At 41.8% G+C, this 14,512-nt stretch overlaps 1 protein-coding gene across 16 annotated transcripts in view; it reads left to right on the top strand.

The window, feature by feature from the left end:
* Positions 1-14,512, top strand: part of CALD1 (caldesmon 1) — a 238,228-nt gene that overhangs the window by 118,497 nt on the left and 105,219 nt on the right. For 13 of the 16 annotated variants that reach the window (XR_013524233.1, XR_013524239.1, XR_013524238.1 and 10 more), the window contains exon 3: positions 10,111-10,219. Coding sequence is in view for 10 of the 16 variants with exons in the window: in XM_078343717.1 (XP_078199843.1) it covers positions 10,149-10,219 (71 nt within the window). In the remaining 6 variants the exon portion in view is untranslated. Of the gene's footprint in view, positions 1-9,330; positions 9,467-10,110; positions 10,220-14,512 lie in introns of those variants that run through there. The other 3 variants (XR_013524234.1, XM_035254697.3, XM_035254694.3) reach the window with 1 other exon arrangement.

Raw genomic sequence — 14,512 nt, 5'->3', positions numbered from 1 at the left:
CTTGTCTTTCAGCTTAATTCTCCTTGAGTTCATCAAGGAAAAGTAAATACTTGAAAAGAAAACAGAAGACATTGCATCCCAAATTTTCACTTCTCTTCACTCTTCTAAGCAACTTTCAAGTTGGTTTAGAAATTAGTTTAAATCAGCAGGGCACAGTAGCTCACACCTGTAATCCCAGCACTTTGGGAAGCCAAGGCAGGCGGATCACCAGGTCAGGAGTTCCAGGCCAGTTGGGCCAACATGGTGAAACCCCGTTTCTACTCAAAATACAAAAGTTAGCTGGGTGTGGTGGGGACCTGTAATCCCAGCTACTTGGGAGGCTGAGGTGGGAGAATTGTTTGAACCCAGGAGGCAGAGGTTGCAGTGAGTCGAGATCACTCCAGCCTGAGCCACAGGGCAAGACTCCATTTAAAAAAAAAAAGGAAGAAATTTGTCTAAATGCCAATCCTAGTTTACCACTGATTTGTGGAGGTTAAGGAGCCAATGTCAAAGTCTCCTTTCTTTAAATGGGGTTGAATTGATTCTTCTTACTTGGGAAGGTCAAATAATGATAACCGTAAAGTTTTAAAACTGTGAAGTGCTCGGAATTAAGGTGGTATTGTTTGTGATAACACTTGGAAATGCAACCTAAAGTCCCTAAACATGCTGTCTTCCTAAGTGTTAGGAAGTTAGAAAAACCATCATTTCATAAATCTGAACTACCCAAACTATCTGCTATGCAGAAGGTGAAAGAGAGGGCATAAAGACACTGGCTTTAGTAATGTTCAAGCTGGCTGGGCATGGTGGCTCTCGCCTGTAGTCCCAGCATTGAGGCCGAGGTGGGTGGATCACCTGAGGTCAGGAGTTTGAGACCAGCTCGATCAACATGGTGAAACCCTGTTTCTACTAAAAATACGGAAGTATTTGGGTGTGGTGGTGCATGCCTGTAATCCCAGCTACTTGGGAGGCTGAGGCAGGAGAATTGCTTGACCTTGGAGGCTGAGGTTGTAGTGAGCCGAGATTGAGCCATTGCACTCCAGCCTGGGCAACAAGAGCGAAACTCAGTCTAAAAAAATAAAAAATAAATAATAATGTTAAATCTGTCAGGTCTTCTGTTTGCTAGTGGAGAAGTACAAATAGAGAAAAGTAATGCTAAAAGATCCTGCAGGGAAGGTGAGGGAAAAACAGGTCAGAACCTGTTAACCTGCCCTTAGTAGGTCTTTGTGTTTTGGATTCCATATTAGAGAAAAGAAACAGCTTGAGGAGACTAAGTGCCTCGGGTTGATTGCATTAATTCTTATTTCTATGCCGCTACTCTTGACAGTTCTGCCTTGGTGAATGCATGCATTCTTTTTAAAGTAGCACAGATTTTTGGAACAAGATGGTGAAGGTTGAGCTAAAGTTAAGTGCAAACTGTACATGCTAATCTATTTGTTTATTTGGTTTTCAAATCCCAAATGAACCATTCAGTTCAGAAAAGAGCAAAGTGGGTTGATAAATTGATTTTTTTGAAAAGGACAGAAGTTCATCTGGTACAGTCGGAAAGAACATGCTGCCAGATTTACTGTGTAACTACTGCAAATGTGGGTTTATATGATTTTTTAGATTCATATATAGTCAATTACCAAGGCCTTTGATTCACTTTGTAAACACTGATCAGTCAGTAAAGTACAGAGAGATGAATTGGCTTGAGTTACATTTTCCATACTCAGAATGGTAAAAGCTAGGATAAAAAGCCACTGGCTCAAATTGGCTGCAATTTCTGAGTGCCTACTCTCTCCCAGTCGTGGAAAGATTTTTAAAAAGACTATCTTTTCATAAGGGGCCATAAGAACAAAAGCATATGGAGAGTAAAATATTAATACAAATATTTAAAGACTAAAGAGAACAATTGATGAGGCGCAGCCAACGGTGTGTTATTGACTGTCAAAATAAATTGTAGATATTCAAGGAGGGAATTGTCACTTTAATCTAGGGTTCCCAGGAAAGCGAATCATGAGAGAAGTAAAATTTGAGCCTGAAATTCATGATGGAATAAAAATATGGATAGTGAAGATGTGGACTAAAAAGAATGAGTGAAAATGTAGAGGTAGAAAACTGTAAGACATATGAGAGGTAATAAAATATTTTTTATCTGGGATGCTGTGGTATGTCAGCTTGAAAGGAAGGTTAATGGTTTGGAGATCAAAACATTAAATGAGAACAGACATAGATATTCAAGACATTTATATCTGGGAAGGAGGAAGGAGAATGTATATGTCATGTGTGATGCCTCCAACTTCGCTGGTTTAAGTAGGTACAGAGTCATAGTATTATTAGATGGAGTAAGATGAAACTTTGTATATTATCTCTTAAACCAGCTCACTTTATAGAGAAATAAAGCGCCTAGAGCTTCAGTCTCAGTCTCCTAAGTATCATTCCAGGTCACTATTTGCCAAGGGTTTGCGGAGGAAAACAGTTAAAGGGTCATGGTGAGTGATGCTCATTTGCAGATCAGAGGTAGGAAATCTGCTCGAGTATATTGTATCCAGAAATCACCTAATACTTGTAGGAGGAAGAGAAATATCACTGAGGTTCAGCGATGGCCCAACTGAAATGAATGTAAATCTTTAGGATCAACACAACATGCTCCCTTTCTCCCACAAAGCACTGAATCTCAAGATCACAAGACAGAAAGCAGGTGACGGGTGTGATCCAAGGTTGCAGATGAGTGTGATAAGCCTGGTGGAAGTTTAAAGAAGCAAGAAAGTCTGAAATCTCAATTCCAGGAAGGCACAGACCTTTTCTGTCTTGTTCACGGCTCAATCCCAGTGTCTAGAACAATACCTGGCACATCATAGCTGTTCAGTAAATATTTATTGAATATTGATTGTGTCAATGTTTTTGTGAGGCCTCATTGAAGTAGCTGAATCATGAAATTTACAGTGGGTGTAAAATGGTGACTAGTCAGAGAGGACCTGTCCAATAATTGTTTTGAGCGTTCTTGCAAGAGCAAAGAAATGATGGTGTTGTGATGAGGGCATAGTGGATTAGAGGAGGAAGATGTGTAATGACGAAGGAACTATGATGTGGGAGAAGAATATGCAGATGCTATCGAGGATATAGCCATCCTGAGTTACGAATTTTACAAAGCACTAACAATAAATTAACGGAGATGAAATAAGCTTTTGGAAGGCTTATTCAATTGAGATCTTTTGTGACTTGATAATTCTATGATTTAAACCAAACAGGTTGTAAACTGAAGGTGTAGGTAATTTTTAGGATTATTTCTTACCTAAGGCTATATGATCCAATGAATCAATGTGACAATGTGACAATCACTGATAACAGTCATCTCAGAACTTCTCTGGGGCACACTTGTTTGTTCCCTGAAGTGGAAAGCAAATCCTAGTGAGAAATAGTGGATTAGTCCTATTATAGTGGTTAAGAGCATACACTTTGACATTCTGTAAAATGAGGATTATAATAGCTACCTCACAGGTTTGTCACCCAGATAAAGTAAGATTACATATATTTTAATGGCCCAACGGAGCTATCAGCCACGAAAAGGCTTGGAGAAAACAGAAATGTGTGTTGGTAAGTGAAATAAGCCAATCAGAAAAGGCATACTGTATGATTCCAATTACATGATATTCTGGAAAACCCAAAGCTATAGAGACATAAAATCATCAGTGGTTGCCTGGGTTTGGGAGTAAGGAGAGGGAGGAAAGAGAGGAACGAGTAGAGCACGTGGGATTTTTAGGGCGGTGAAACTATTCATATGATGACTATGGCAAGTACATGACATTCGGTATTTGGTGAAACCTATGCAACTGTACAACGAAGAGTGAACCTTAAACTAATCTATGAACTTTAGTTAATACTAATGCACGAACACTGGTTTGTCCGTTGTAACAAATGTGCCGCACTACTGCAAGATGCTCCTAATAGCTTCCTAGGGTCGCCATAACAAAGTACCACACACTGGCTGCCTTAGAGTAACAGTAATTTAGACCGGCTGTGATGCTCACACCTGGAATCCCAGCACTCTGGGAGGCCAAAGTGGGTGGATCGCCTGAGGTCAAGAATTCAAGACCAGCCTGGCCAACATGGTGAAACCCTGTCTCTGCTAAAAATAATAAAAAATTAACCAGGCGTGTTGGGGCGTACTTGTAATCCCAGCTACTCAGGAGGCTGAGGCAGGAGAATTGCTCCAACTCAGGAGATAGAGGTTGCAGTGAACCAAGATTGGCAGCTGCACTCTAGCCTGGGTGACAGAGTGAGACTCCATTTCAAAAAAAAAAACGAACCCCCCCACCCGCCCGCCCCGCCAAAAAAAAAAAAAAAAAAAAAATTAGAATACATGGACACAGGGAGGGGAGCATCACACATTGCGGTCAGTAGGGGGCGCTAGGGGGAGGGACGAGGGTGTGGAGGAGGGTGAGGAGGGATAATGAGGGGAGAAATACCAGCTATAGGTGATGCGCGGTATGAAGGCAGAAAACCACCTTGCCATGTATGTACCTATGCAACAATCCTGCATGATCTGCACATGTACCCCAGAACCTAAAGTACAATTAAAAAATATATATATATATGTATATATATATATACACACACACAAAATGGAAAAAAAAAAAAAGACGAGCACTGAGCATGGAGGTAATGGGTATCTAAACTTCTTGATTTGTAGATGAATATATTGACTCTAACAAGGTTTGGCTAATGTCACAGACAGTCGCTACAGCATAAAGCTAAAGTCTGGACTCTAAAGCTTACTGTTCTGTTACTCCATACTCTTGTCATCACCACTATTGCTTTTTAATCAATATGTATTCATCAGTTGCCTGGAAATTTGAAACATCTCTAGCTGCTAAAAAGTATAAATGTAGAATATTAGATTGATATTAAAATAATCTTATAACATTGAAATAAAAAGAACAGTAATTTCTTGTCCCACTGTTATGGAGAATAGAAACTTGAAATGGAGGCGTCAGCATGGCCAGGGTCCCCCTGAAAATGCTGGGGGAGGGTTCGTCCCACTCCTCTTTCCCAGCTTTCTGGCAGCCTCAGGTCTTCCTTGTCTCCATTTTCCCCTGGCACCTCCCCATGTCTTCACATTATCTCCTCTCTGTGTGTGTCTGTCTCTGTGCCAAATTTCCCCTTTCCATAAGGACACCATCGTATCGGATAAGGGACCACCCTAATCACCTCCTCTCGACAACATCTGCAAAGATTCTATTTCCAAATGCAGAAGACGAGGCCAGGAGTTGGGGAGGGGAGAATATATGGGAACTCTGCACTCTCTATTCACTTTGTTTCTCCTCTAAAAAGTAAAGTCTATTCATTAAAAATGTTAAAGGTTTAAAAAATGGCCTGCTGAATAGTACATATTCAAGAAATGTTAGTTCCTTTTGGATGCTGTATTGATTTATTCAGTTTCCCTGACATGATGGATTTTATTCTTCCTGCATTCGAAGACCCATAGTGGCATGGCCCAAAAAACTTGATAAGACTAGCTTCCTCCATGTGGCCTTGTCCCTAAGTGTTGAGTGTTGGGTTAGAAAAGCCACCTGTCACAAACATCTCCTGCCTTGACTGCATTTACACACATGTGTGTGCACAGGCGAGTACACCCGCACACACCTAAAATGACTTTTCTGCCACCAACCCGGACCCAAACAAAGCAGAAAATTACTAGTTTTTCCTATAAAAGCATCACAGGAAATATCTATAGTGAGGGCCACATGCCCTCGAGGGAAAAAGAAAAACAGCAAGAACTTGGTGAATATAAAACATAATAGATTTCTTGGTTGAAAGATGCACATCAGATACTAAACTACATTTTTTAAGAAAAGAGCCATAAATTAGTTTTAATGAATATAAATATACTTTAATTTCCAACACAGGGTGGGAAATAGAGAAGAAAAAAAGTGACAGAGAAAGAGAAAAAGGTTTTTTAATGTCAGAAGAAATACCAGCCAATGTTTTGCCTTTGAAAAGAGACAAAGAGGCAAGGAGGAAGGAAAGGAGAGAGAGGAAAGTCTTGGGAGCCCTGACATGGTGGTAAGATGCAGGACACACCTTATGTCATATTGTGCCAATCCCCTAGGCCACAGGCCTCTGACTTTGTTACCAAAAGGAAGGGCAGGCTGGGTGTGGTGGCTCACCCCTGTAATCCCAACACTTTGGGAGGCCGAGGTGAGCTGATCACCTGAGGTCAGGAGTTTGAGACCAGCCTAGCCAACATAGTGAAACCCTGTCTCTATTAAAACTACAAAAAATCGGCTGGGCATGATGGTGCACATCTGTAATCCCAGCTACTGGGGAGGCTGAGGCAGGAGAATTGCTTGAACCCAGGAGGTGAAGGTGCAGTGAGCCAAGAGAGCACCATGACAGGCACCAATGACAGGCACTCCAGCAGCATTCAAATGACAGGCACTCCAGCCCTGGGTGACAAGAGTAAAACTCCATCTCAAAAAGAAAAATAAGGAAGGGCAGTGTGTAGGGCAATTTGAAATTCCCCCCCCCCCTTTTTTTTTTTGAGATGGAGTCTCACTGTGTCGCTCAGGCTGGAGTGAAGTGGCGAAATCTTGGCTCATTACAACCTCCGCCTCACGGTTCAAGCGATTCTCCTGCCTCAGCCTCCCAAATAGCTGGGATTACAGACACCCACCACCACGCCCAGCTAATTTTTTGTGTTTTTAGTAATGATGGGGTTTCACCATGTTGGCCAGGCTAGTCTTGAACTCCTGACCTCAGGTGATCCACCCACCTTGGCCTCTCAAAGTGCTGGGGTTACAGGTGTGAGCCACTACACCTGGCCAGACACCTTTAATACTGACTTATTTCTTAATCATGACAGTGTAGGCATGCCCTGTTTTAAAAGAAAATCCAATCTGATCTGTGAGAACCCTTATTGAAAAGACGGAGGTATCCATAGGTAATGACTTATCTGCCTCTGTTAAGGTTTTTGTTTTTCCCCTCTAAACAAAAGAAGTCACCTCAGTAAATCTTTCAATAGCATGTCGACAATCCCCCTGCAGCAAAAAATTTAGATTTTCATAAAACTCTTTGAGAACTCATCTGTCACAAACATCAATAATTAGCTCTTTCACAAACATCAATAATTAGCTCTTTTACATTATTTGTGACACCCAGAGCCTCACGATTGATGGAATCATCCTGTCTTGACTTTCATCCCTTCATTGGTTCAGAGTTTGTTTCCTAAACAATGTTGCTGAAAAGAATTCAGCACTGAGGCCGGGGGCAGTGGCTCATACCTGTCATCCCAACACTTTGGGAGGCCAAGTTGGGCAGATCATCAGGTCAAGAGATCGAGACCATCCTGACCAACATGGTGAAACCCTGTCTCTACTAAAAATATAAAAATTAGCCAGGCATGGTGGCGTGTGCCTGTAATCCCAGCTACTTGGGAGGCTGAAGCGGGAGAATCGCTTGAACCAGGGATTGAACCAGGAGCCAAGATGATGCCACTGCACTCCAGCCAGGTGACAGAGCGAGACTCCATGTCAAAAAAAAAAAAAAAAAAAAATTCAATAAAGAATTCAGCACTGAGTGGGGTAGGGCAGGAAATGAGGGACTATTGCCTGGGGACACGGAACAGACAAAGGAAAAAAATCACTTAACCTTTCTACCTTGATGTGGCTCCTCTTACAAAGGGAAGAGACCAGAGAAATACAGAAAAGCTCTGGAATATAGGGGTGTAGGGATGAAAGAGGATCTTCATCCCCATCCTGGGTTGATACTGAGAGCCATTTTCATAAACACATACACCTTCTCTCCCCCACATGAGACACACACACAACTGAGAGTCCTACCACATGGAACACAGATGTGGTTTTGTGCGTTCCTCTCGGCTACACCCACCCATGTGCACAAAGCCTCACCTAGAAAAGCACTGGTCTGTAGAGACACAGGAAATAGCACCCATATTCTCTCTCTCTCCCTCTGGGTGCCCCCACAGGTGTACTCAGCAGCATTCAAATGACAGGTAGTTTTTCTATGGCTGGGAAAGAAAAAGTGCCCAAGTACACAAGAGAAGGTGAGGAGTGGGAGGAGAGAATGGATAGAAGAAAAAGAATTTGTGTGGGTTGAAAGCCAGTGAGGATGGCCAGCCAGAGTGACCTCATGATGTTAGTTTTACTTCCCTCTAAGTATTCCAAGACACCCCCGGCTCTGCAGACCATGTGCATCTCCAGCCTGCTTGGAGATCTCATTTCACTGCTCATTAGCACCTCCACCAGAGGAATAGGCTGAAAACAGCCACTGCTGACAAGCAGCCAGAATGACTACTTAAATTTGACGAGATAGGGGCAAAAACCAGACGGAGGCTTAGAGGATGCTCTTTAAGCTACTTGGATAAATTTTAAAAGGTAAAATTGTTTGCTTGTAGACAGACCTCTTTCTCCCATGTCTGCTTGCTGTTGCCCTAGTTATTCAAGAGGTAGTTCATATGCAACAAAAGACCACATTGAAGGAAGAGAAGAATCTACTCTCCCAGTGCACCTGGCATTCGAGTCCATGAATCTAGACCCTACTGCCCACAGGGCTGTTCTCACACACTCCTGCTCTGTGGTCAGAAGAGGACCCTACCCCAGGGAGAAGGACCCTCAGATGGCCTCTTAGGGAACCCTCAAATCACTTTTTTTTCCGTTCTGATAATTATAAACTAGATTAGAAAGTGTAGAGAAATGTCTTTGTGGTTGATAAAAATCGTAAGAAGGAAAATGGGTTGTCTCCTTCATAACTAGCAAAGACTTGGGAAGTACTCTTGGTTAAGAACAAGACGGATAAACATCAAAAATCTAAAACTCCAAATAAACACCAAGATTTGAATTTTTAAAGATTTATAAGCAGCATTAATAATACCCTAGAGGATACAAAAGGGGAAAAAATTCAAACATTGTATAGTTTTGCTTTTGTTGGCTGAGGTTTTATTTTTGTTTTTGTGGGTTTTTTTTTAAGAGGGGGAAAAGGCCTTTAAAAATAAAAGAATTTGACAATTTATTTAAGAAGGTTTCTGAACTTGGCTTCAAAATTTAAGTTTTGTTTTTTGCTCCTTCAAACCAAGATGCCTTCAGGTGCGAGGGCTTTAGGTTTTGCACAGCTCTTTATTTTTTCACACAGGGCAAATGGCTCGTCTCGTGTGCACAGAAAGGGCTGGAAAATATTTTTGTGATTCGAGTGCAGCAGAGTCTAGGATTCCAGAGGAAGTGGAGGCCTCCCGTTCCGCACAGGAAACAATCTTCGAGCAGGCCTTAAACGCCAGATTCCAGGCCGAGTTTAACTAACCACTGACAGCTCTGTAAACAAAGCAAGGACGAAAAGAGCCGCTTCCCCTTTCCTGGTGGTCATTTTGGGTTTGGGCTGCAGGGGGATTCTGGAATACTTGACTCCATGGCCCAGAAGTGCAGGGGAAACAGGCTCCTCATTTGAAGAGCTGGAAGGGGAAGGTCTTTCCGGAATTGAAACCATCACCGAGGAGGTAGGAAACGGTAAAATGGTTGGGTTACATCCGCAGAAAGAGCAGCGATTTTAGAGCTGGGAAAACAGCTTGATCGCCACTTAACTGCTTTTAAAAATGTTGCTTCCTTCTGTTTATTCATGATGTGACGGCTGCAGTCTTTATTAAAATCCTGAATGCTGCTTTGAGAATATGCACATTATATGCCTAGATACTGATTCATTTCTCACTTTCACTTTTCTCCTGGTTTCTACATAGTCGTCTTCTTGCCGCTTTCTTTTTTGTTTATCATTCCTGTTTTCCTCCTCCTTTGTTCACTTTTTCGTAACTTTGGTCTGGGATTCAGTAAGTTACAAAGAACAAAACCATTCAGTAGAATCTCAAGTGATTCTACCAACAGTTCAAGCCTTCAAAACCTGTCTCCTGAGGTCTTTTAAAATATATATCTAATCTTGGGATTTTACTTACTCGTCTCTAAGAGATTCATGAATGAGACTGAATTTAACTCGGCTCGGGAGTCAGAAATTGATCACTGGCTACCTTATCAGCTTTCCGAGGAAAGAAAACTCAAAGGCAATGACAAATGGGAAGGAGGGACCACAGTGACCGAGGAGAGGTGACACTCTGAGCCATCTATGATACTGGGTCTACCTCCTCCACTTCAGGTCCAGAAATCTGGGCTCCCTGAACCGGAAATAACACCATGGATGATTTTGAACGTCGCAGAGAACTTAGAAGGCAAAAGAGGGAGGAGATGCGACTCGAAGCAGAAAGGTAAGGATCTACGTTGAAAAACACTTGTATTCCCTTGTCAACAATGCTGGTTTCAGGCCTCAAAGACCATCCTTCTGAGAGGCCACGTGTGGTCATATTATATTGCACGCTAAACGGTTGCTAAAGTAGTTGTGGAAAATTTTTCTGCCGAAGCTCTAAATTTGGCATTAAAAAAAAAAATAGGTCAAGAAAAAGAGATTTGAGAGGAATCAACTGATAATTGCATATAGATAAATTGCATTTAATCAATACCTTTCGCATCGGAATGTTTTAAATGACAAAGGTAATGTATGGATAAAGGTTTATATAATATTGAAATGGACAGAAAAATGCCAAGTATTGAATATTGGAGCCATTTCGAAAATGAGTCTTCAATCTAAAAAAAAAAAAAAAAAAAAAAAGGCAAAAAGCCCCAGATAAATCTTGTGAAAATTTTTCATTCTTATTAGAAAAGTATCCAGCTCTAGGGGTCTGCACAGTACAGATTAATAGTAGACTGTGTTACTGAGGAGATTCTGGGTGTAACTGGAAGCTGTTAATGTTGCATGGGCCTCTATAGTGGTGACTATGAGGTCAGGTTGGAGAGAGAACGCATGGGCATGTAAAACCTGGGGCATAAATAGATATTTTAACATTTTAGGTCTCAGGACAAAGGACAGTGGTATTTGATGTGGTTTAAATCAGATGTTCTTTCAAGAAAGCAGGTTAGGCATTCACAGAGAGAAAAATGTTAAGACCTTAAAATCAAATCCGTTTTGTTCCCAGTAATCCCAATGCACAGATGAAAGATGACTCTTTAGCAATCCTGCAGTAGAAAACTGGAAACTTCCACCTATAATCAAAAGTATTGTTCTTACCTTCTACTTATTTGCATCGAGAATGCAAAAGCAAAAGATAAAATGACTGCCTATGATAAACTGGCCCAGAGTCAGCTGCCATTCACAAAATGACTAAGCATGTCCACAGGCACTGTGGATGGTACATTCTGTTGGTTCAAATCCTAGCTCTGCTACTTTCAAGCTGTGTGGCCCTGAGCAAGTGATTTCTCTTTAAGCCATAGTCGTCTTATATATAAAGTAGGCATAATATCTATATTAGCCTGTGTGGTTGTTGGGAAGATTATTGAGCTTCATAAATAGCCTAGTCAGGTACCTGGCATGTAGTAGTTTTTCCATAAATGATGGTTTTTCATAAATGATAGCTATTATTATTACTAACCATTATCACTCACCAAACAAGTAAGAGACAGCATAGCAGGGTAGCCAGAACTAAACATTCATGCCAAGAGAAGAAAAGGTAGTCATCATCCTGCGATGAAACTTGTCAGAGAAACTTTCCTGGCGGAGGTGAGCCATAGAGGAGGTAATGATGGCGATGAAGAGGGAAAGGGAGCCTGTCTAGGTGAAGGAATGACTCTGGCAAAGTACAGAAGTAGAAATAAGAATCCTGGTGTGGCTGGGCACGGTGGCACATACCTGTAATCACAGCACTTTGGAAGGCCGAGATGGGCAGATCACCTGAGGTCGGGAGTTTGAGACCAGCCTGGCCAACATGGTGAAACCCAATCTCTACTAAAAATACATAAAATTAGCCTGGCATGGCAACACATGCCTGTAATCCCAACTACTTAGGAAGCTGAGGCAGAGAATCTCCTGAACCTGAGAGGCAGAAGTTGTGGTGAGCCAAGATTGTGCCATTGTACTCCAGCCTGGGCAGCAAGAGCAAAACTCCATCTCAAAAAAAAGAAAAAAAATCCTGTTTCAAGAAACTTGTTGAGTGGTTTGAGGAAAAATGGATTGGCCTTGTATATCTTGGCTGTTCCTATTTGCCATACAAGGAATAGACAGAAACTTAACAAGGAAGTTATGTATGATGACACTATGCTGGAGAAGCTTATCTACAGGAGACTAAAATATAGGGATACCAGCACTGGAGGAGATAGTATGGAACATAGGGCAATGAGGGTCTGAATCAGGTGAGTGTGGAAATGAAGAAAGATCAAATATCAACATCTTTACAGAGGGAAAATTAGCAAACATTTCAGGAGAGCAAAAAGCTTCAGACAATTCCAAAGAATATATGTCTGAGCTGGAAGGAAAGTTGCTTTGTCTCAAATGAAGGATTTCCTTCTTGAATGGTCAGAGGAGTTGTGTTTAATTTCAGGGAGAAACCACATCCAAATGGAGATCTCCTGCAGGCACGTACAGATAGGAAATTTCACTCTTTATTCAAAAAGAGAGAGAAATTATGATTCATCAATTTGGGCAGGCACAGTATGGCGGTGCTAGTACAAAAGCTGAAGGATATTCCCAGAAAAGCAAATGTAGAAAAAGTAAAAGGTCATAAAGGTATAATGGAAACCACTGAAGAAGACAATGTACCAGGGAGATGGGGGAGAACGAGGGAGAGTATGAGGTCCAGTGTTTAGTGAACATGGTGGACATGGAAGTCTTGTGGGCCACTGCTGGGCCCAGTGAAACACACCTCTTTATTTTTTTCTGAGATGGAGTTTTGCTCTGTCACCCAGGCTGGAGGGCAGTGACATGATCTCAGCTCACTGCAACCTCCACCTCCTGGGTTCAAGTGATTCCCCTGCCTCAGCCTCCCGAGAAGTTGGGATTATAGGTGCCCGCCAATACACCCGGCTAACTTTTGTATTTTTAGTAGAGACAGGGTTTCATCATGTTGGCCAGGCTGGTCTTGAACTCCTGACCTCGTGATCTGCCCACCTGGGTCTCCCAAAGTGTTGGGATTACAGGTGTGAGCCACCATGCCCGGCCTGAAGCATACCTCTATTCCTTCTGATGCTGTGTTATTTCACCTCTGATTCTCATGATAGTCTACAAGATGTCTTCATCCCACAACTATTACTAAGCACTAACCAGGTTTAAGTGTCTGTGCTAGAGATGTGAAAAATAATGGTGTTAAAGAAATAGACATAGTTCCTGCCTGTATGTACCTCACAGCATGCCAAGAAACCCAAGTGTGACAAAATCAGAAAGCAGGCAGGCCAGGGTGTAGGGGTAGGCCTGACAGTTGTGGCTAGAGAGGTTCGGGACTGAGGACGTAGACATTGGCATCGGGCTGGATTGGCGTTGTCAGCATCTTTGCTTTCTACGTGAACAGGGAGTCAGGGAATCATTGAGAGCAGTGTGACAGAGTTGAATTGCTGTGGTTAGAGCCATACTGTCATTAGAGTGAGTGAACTTAGTGTCTTCAGATTGAGGACTTTGCCTGAGAATTGACTGCACAGCGACATGGTTCGTTCCTTCGACTTTTTTGTTTGGTGTGGAAGAACTTGCCTTCTTTTATTGCCAGATGTAAAAGGAGTGTAGACAGTAAATGTTAGCTATGTACCCTACATAACCTGAAATAAACTTACACACATTTATCCTAACCTTGTTTAACTTACATTTCTGTCTGTATTACTTCTTTTGGAATATTATATTGTTTTCTTTTTCTATTTCGTCTTTCCTTCCTTTTCTTTCTTGCTTCTATTTTTTTTCTTCTCTCTCTCTCTCTCTCTCTCTCTCTCTCTTCTTAAGAAAGAGTAGTATTTACGTATTTCCTTTTACTTGTACTAAGTTTACCTTTCCATGTTTCAAGGTGAACCTCCTAGTTCCGCTATTCTGAGATTTGGGTAAGCCCATGTCCACCCTTCAGGATTTTGTAAAATCTGATCATTTCTGAGAATAGTGAAAGTCAGGCTTTATGGTTCAGCCAGCTCTGGTGGGAAAGTACAGGGTGTGTGCAGGAAACAGGTGGCTAGAAGCAGAAATGAAGGCCATCTAAAATCATGGTTTTGATCCGAAGACAAAGGGCACATGAGACCCTGGGCAAGTCTCTCTTCCTTTAGCTCCAGACCTTGGCTTCCTCCTCTAAAATAAGACTAGCCATTTTCTCTGGGGGATGGGTGGTCATTTAATTTTTTTTTTTCTTTATAATGATCATATGTTACTTAATTTAAAGCCAAATAAAAATTAAGGCAATTTTCTGTTTTGAAAAAAATCAGTCTACGGCCCTATGCAGTATACCTGAGGCCAGTCAGAAGAAAACTTACCTTCCCTTTGAAAATAGGGAACTAAAATAAAGAACTCATCCCTGATCTAGAGGGCAGGAGAGCCAATTACTGGAAATAGAGTGGCTCCAAGGCTCAGAGTTGCAGATTCATTCATTTACTCTCAACAGGTTTCTACTGGGCATCTATTCCACTACAAGCTCTATTTTGGGTCCTGAGAATAGACCCACAGAGTCACAGTGTCAGGAAGTGTGTGCTTAGTGCTTTTCAACCTA

The sequence above is a fragment of the Callithrix jacchus genome, chromosome 11, assembly GCF_049354715.1.
Source record: "Callithrix jacchus isolate 240 chromosome 11, calJac240_pri, whole genome shotgun sequence".
Classification (NCBI taxonomy): domain Eukaryota; kingdom Metazoa; phylum Chordata; class Mammalia; order Primates; family Cebidae; genus Callithrix; species Callithrix jacchus.
The sequence above is the reverse complement of the archived record's forward strand: the minus strand, read 5'-3'. Positions and strand labels throughout refer to the sequence as shown.